Below are 6,000 nucleotides of genomic sequence, written 5' to 3'. Positions count from 1 at the left end.
AGCAGTGTGTGTGTGTGTGTGTGTGTGTGTGTCTGTCTGTGTGTGTGTGTGTGTGTGTGTGTGTCTGATAGTGTACTTGTAAGAAAAAGTGTAGGAGTATGAAAACTTTAGCGACGTTTCTGTAACTTTGGCAACTTTCACAGTTCGTCCACTTGAAATAGTCTTGTTTTCGTGATTATATTTACTTGCTTGTTTCTGTATTGTAGTTTACAACAGCTTAGGTCCAAGAGTTAGCTGACTGAATTGTATATATCAAGAGCGAAATAGCCTGGAATTTGATTAACTGAGTAATAATGAAGTGGACTGCACACTCAGTTTCAAAAATATGAAACCTTCAGAAAATACTTGAAACACGAATACCATTGGAAGCACCTCAGTGCAACACCAACATAAAATTATTTACTTAAAAAGATAGTAAGAGAGTGAATAGAGCGATACCTCTTTGCTAATATAAATACATGATAACATGGATGGGAGACAGGTTTAAACCAAAAACATGGTTATGAGATGGAGCGTAAAAATTACGGTTTAAACAACTGTTCTAGGAAATAATAGCTAGCAGTGCCGTCCACCATGATATCCTTGATTAGCCGAAAAAATTCTCTGTAAATCCCTGCATATTGTAAAAATCGATGTATATGTGTATGTATGTATGTTCCACATTGCTACTAACTCTTTTTGCAACATATTTCGCAGACATTATCCACATATGGTGCTGAATGTACCTACAGAATTATGTCATTGTTCATAAACACTGAGATGCATGAAAGAAATACTGCACCACGCATGACGTTTTAACGTATTTGTTCTTTACTACTAAGAGTACTACTAAGACTACAGTCGAGTAGTAGCTGAAAGAAATGCCTAGTAGCGCTTTCGACAGCTTTCAGCTACAAAGTGCAAACAACTTCAGGCGAAAACAATAGCGGTCTAGAGAGCAATGAAGTGACGTTACCATAGAGACAAAGGAGCGCTCTACCAAAATTTTGGATTGGTCATTTTGGTACAGTATTCTATGTCCTTATAAAATATGAATTGGATTTTATAGGTAATACAAATTAGCCGATCTCGTATGTAACCAAAGCAATTATTTATTATGGTAGAGCAGTTTACACAATCATAAAAAGTCTATATTGTTACCTTTATTGTTGTTAATCGTACTCCAGAGACTGTTTTTCATGATGGTCAACGAGAAGAGTTTCTTGTTATTATCGATAAATGCGAAAGTTTATGAATAGTAGAAACATGTTTTATGTAAGTTCGATGAAGTAGTGAAGCGCTGTTTGATATGTTTTGTCTCAAATTTGTTTTTAATTTTTTTAAATGGGGAAATTGTGTTTTCTAGAGCAATGTGATGAATATACATTGTTTTTGTTTAGTTTTTACAACAACAATCATCTCTTTCACGTTACAAATCAACAATTTTCGCGTATAACCTAAATTTAATATTCATTATTTCAATTTTGCTCTAAATAACGTTTACTTTTGAGTAGAAAAAAAAGTTAGATAGGTTTCTTGATTGTATTTTGCTTTTGATATATTGGCTTTGGATTTCGATATATTGGCTGGATATATTGGCTTATAAATTTAGGAGTTGTATGTATTTCAAAAATAAAACAACGGAAACTTCAGGCTCGTACGTCAACAATATTAGGGTAATATCAACAACATTAGGAAAAGGATAGGTTGCTCCTCACCGTAAAGATGGCACGCTGAATTTTATTTAATTAATTTAATCGTATGCCCGTCGGGAAGGCCTTTTGCCGGGTGCCAGTCTTTCAATTTGACCCCACTTCGACTACCTGTGGTCGATGAGGATGATAGGATGATGATGAGGACAGCACAGACCAGTCCCTGGGCGGAGAAAATTCCCAGAAAAATCCGGAAATCGCAACCGAGCCCAGAGGATTGACAATTCGTCACGCTGACAATTCAGCTACCGGGGGCGGACAACACGCTGAGATCCAGGCAGTCACAATGAATAGATAGTTGTAAATATAGGTTTTGGTCAGTCTTCTTCGGGTAATAAAACAAACGCAAACAAACACGCACACACACACACACACACACACACACATAGTCGGACTAGCAAACACACCTCACGCACACATGTGCACCATCTTCAGCAGCTCGGACCTGTCATGTGTGAATGTATGTGTTTTCTGTCTGAAGAAGGCCTTGGCCGAAAGATGAATGTGTAACAGTATTTTCGTTGTTGCTGTCTGCAACTCAATGCCTTGTCTATACAGTGAGGAATAATCTATTATTTTTCCTAATATTTTTGATTTCTTTTTTATATTGAGTTACGCCCTTGTACCATAACTGGTGTCTGCTCCTTAGCTGAGTGGTCAGTGCATCTCACTGCCATGCACAGAGCTGGGTGTTCTGTTGCCATCATCATCATCTATACGCAAGTCGCCCAATGTGACGTCAACTGAAAGCGTTGCAACTCGTCGGACGATTTCCCCTTCTGGGGTCTCGCGGTCATCGATGCCATATGATTCTCTCATTTCACCGTAGTTGGACGAATTTCATACTACTTCTCCAAAAACGGATCGCTAGCGAAAAAAGGGTTTGTGTGTGTGTGTGTGTGTGTTTAAGATGACGATATTAGTCATGAGTAAACTATCGATACCTTTCGTTCGATGCCCTGTTCGTAGTTGAAGGATTCCCTGCGTATGCAAAGAGGCAAAATGCGGATGAAAGAAGTAGTAGTGGGAGTGGTCGATTTGACGAAGGGGTGGCGAAAGACGGACATGTTGGATGTAGCAGCTGAACTCAGAAGCATCCGTCTCTGCGAACTGATGCAGGAGTGCGGGCGACGAACACAGCGGCAACGAGAAGCGTTACTACTGCGCCGCCGCCACCAGTGGGTAAGGACAGCTGGCAGGTGCGAGCCGGAGACAACGCGAGACGCGGCCGCTGAGGAGTGCCGCGGGAGGGCGCGGGGCGGGGTTCGATAAAACACGCCCCGCGCGCTGCGCCCGCCCGCCCGCGCATGCGCGCCGCCGCCAATCAATGCGCCACGTCACAGCTGACGTCACGGCGGCGGCGGCGTGCGGCGCGGCTCGGCGGGCAGTGTGACAGACATGCTGGGGGCGGCGAGCGCACTGCAGCTGATGGTGGCGCTGGCCACGGCCGCGGCCGCGGCCGGCGCGCCGCGCGATGTCTTCACCAACTCGTTCCTGGTGCGGCTGCGGGGCGCGCCGGGCACCGCCGGCGCCGACCAGGTGGCGGCGCGCACCGGCTTCCTCAACCTGGGGCCGGTAAGTCGCGTCCCGTCCGGCGCAGCGGCGAGCGCGCGCGCCGCCAATTTACAGCCGCGACGGCACACCTGCTGCGAGCACGCACCCCATTAGCAAGTAGTTAAACCTGGCAAAAAGACATAAACACTACTCTGCCACTGTGCTCGCTCAAAGTAACGTGACACAGTGTTGGAAAGAGTCTGTCTGCCGTAAGAAATATGTATGTCTGATACGAAATATTCGAGCATTGTATCGCATTTGACGCGACGTCCCGGAACCAAGTTGTTAATCCTGGCACAATGACAGTGCCTCATTTCTGTCTGGTTGGTCCTAAAATGATGAGAACTAAAATGTAGTTGTGGTTACAACAGTCTGTATATCTCTATGAATCTCTAGAAACCGCTACCTATATTTTAAATCTCTAATACTGCATGTAAAAAATGTAACTTGTTCGGTGGACGCATACTGTTGCATTATTTTACGGCTACAAAACAAATATGCATGCATTATTTTACAAGTTGGTCGTCTATACTTCACTCATTTCGATAGGTAGCAAAGCTCAACACGACAGTGGTGACAAGTCTGAATACCGTAAGGAACATGTGTATTAAACATTAGACGCTCCTTTCCTTAGTTTTAACCTTTACTCAGATAAAGGTATATAATTTGTTTAGTCGAGAAATCTCGTTGTACTATATGTGTCCTTGGTTCGGAAGTAAATACAACGGACTGTTTCTCGAATTCGTAGTTTTTCCAAGTAGTTTTATTTATTTTTGGCTTTGAGCAGTGAAGACCATACAGCAAAGAGTGGCTACAAAAGTCCACGTTAACAGAATTGCAGTTTTCACTGTATGACAATAAAAGGAATTCGGTGCGTAAACGTAAGTTCTTAACGTAAAAGATGAACACTAAAAGTCGGACAACATACAGCAAGCACTAGGCACAACAGTGCGAAGTTAATGTTAGTGCAATTTTCGCAATAGAACAATAATAAAAGAGGGAAGAAAAAATTTGTAGTATAAATTAAAAACCCAAAATTACGATCCCAGGTGGCTAACAGGATCGGTTCCATAGGATAAATTATAAATGGAATGCTGGACAGCGGCGTCGTTTACAAAGATAATTCTTAGTGCAAAATAAAAACACCAACAGACGTCCCACTCAGTTTCCGACTAACACCAGGCAATGAGACGGACAGAAATGTGAAATGCAAATTTGATTTCGTCATTCACGTTACTTGCTTTACTTATGTCTTTTCAATGTTGTCGGAAGGAGGAAGCCCAGTCAAGGAATAACGTAGGTGTTTGTGTTTGGTTCCTTCGCAGTATATAATACTATTTTCTGGGCACTTGTATGCATGTTTCTACCCGTAGGGGCTATCAAATATACATAACTATTTGCTGGGAGGTACAGGTGTATGTATGTGTGTGTGTGTGTGTGTGTGTGTGTGTGTGTGTGTGTGTGTGTGTGTGTGTGTAACCTGTCATAATTCGAGTACCTACTCAAAAGGAGATTCTTCCACAAAATGTCATAATGCCTGCTTACATTGTTTGGAAGAGTTGCTTGATACTCGAGCAACTTGACGCTACTTCGCGGACTGTCGGCTGATATATTGCTACGGCATGTCAGTTTGAACTTCCTGCTTTGACCTTTTTAGGTTCTGTTGTTATAGTTACGACAAAAATACACCCAGATCTGCGAAAATTTAGCAAAATTTATATTATCAGTAGAACAGGCGGTCACTGGATCGAATTGGTAGGATTTTTGTGGGGGCCGGGAGCTGAATGAACCACGTCTGCTGACTCGTGAAATACGGTCTGGGATTCCGTTCTACGATACGGGCGCACGGTGTGCATGCGGGCACTGGGATATGTGTGACGCGTGCAGAGGGAGGACGTGGCGGCGGCGAGCACGTGGCCGCAGCTGTTGCGTGCGCCGTGGGCGGCGCTACACTCCGCAGAGCAGCTACACGCCTACTTACTGCTTACATCTCAAACTGAAGCGCTGATAAAATGAAATTTTTTTCTGCGTGTTCTTTCTAAGTCAGAATTTTGGGATACTGATTTCACACGGACAACCATATTTCCTTTTTCCGAGATACAGAAGAAATAATGAAATCGTCCCCATATAAATGTTAATGTGTCGTGAAGATTAATAAAACATTATATAACACAATATTAACAAAACATTGCGATACACATAATCCGAAAATTAATCAAACGCTTTCATAAAACAACAAATCGATTATATTATACATAAAGTATCGTCAAAACAGTTCTTAAAATCTAATCAAATCCTGGGATACCTCCTAATATCGTGTCCGATCTCCTTTGTGCCGGTATAGTGCAGAAACTCGACCTGGATGGACTCAAGTCGTTGGAAGTCCTCTGCAGAAATATAGAGCCGTGCTATCTCTAGAGCTGTCCATAATTGTGAATGTGTTGCTAGTACAAGATTTTCTGCACGAACTGAAAATAGCTGCGAGCACTATGGGACTTAACATCTATGGTCTTCAGTCCCCTAGAACTTAGAACTACTTAAACCTAACTAACTTAAGGACATCACACAATACCCAGTCACCACGAGGCAGAGAAAATCCCTGACCCCGCCGGGAATAGAACCCGGGAACCCAGGCGCGGGAAGCGAGAACGCTACCGCACGACCACGAGATGCGGACTGACCCCTCGATTATGTCCCATAACTGTTTGGTGGTATTCACGTCGGGCGATGTGGGTGGCCTAATCACTCGCTTGAA

The 6,000-nt window shown here is 43.2% G+C and overlaps 1 protein-coding gene across 1 annotated transcript in view; it reads left to right on the top strand.

Annotated features, from left to right (window-relative positions):
* The first annotated feature begins 3,079 nt into the window (after positions 1-3,079).
* Positions 3,080-6,000, top strand: part of LOC126266626 (neuroendocrine convertase 2) — a 1,418,212-nt gene continuing 1,415,291 nt past the window's right edge. The window contains exon 1 of the mRNA XM_049970986.1: positions 3,080-3,266. Within this exon, the coding sequence (XP_049826943.1) occupies positions 3,090-3,266 (177 nt within the window). The 5' untranslated portion in view covers positions 3,080-3,089. The remainder of the gene's footprint in view (positions 3,267-6,000) is intronic.

Source organism: Schistocerca gregaria, chromosome 4, assembly GCF_023897955.1.
Source record: "Schistocerca gregaria isolate iqSchGreg1 chromosome 4, iqSchGreg1.2, whole genome shotgun sequence".
Lineage (NCBI taxonomy): Eukaryota > Metazoa > Arthropoda > Insecta > Orthoptera > Acrididae > Schistocerca > Schistocerca gregaria.
This window is presented reverse-complemented; position numbering and strand designations above follow the sequence as displayed.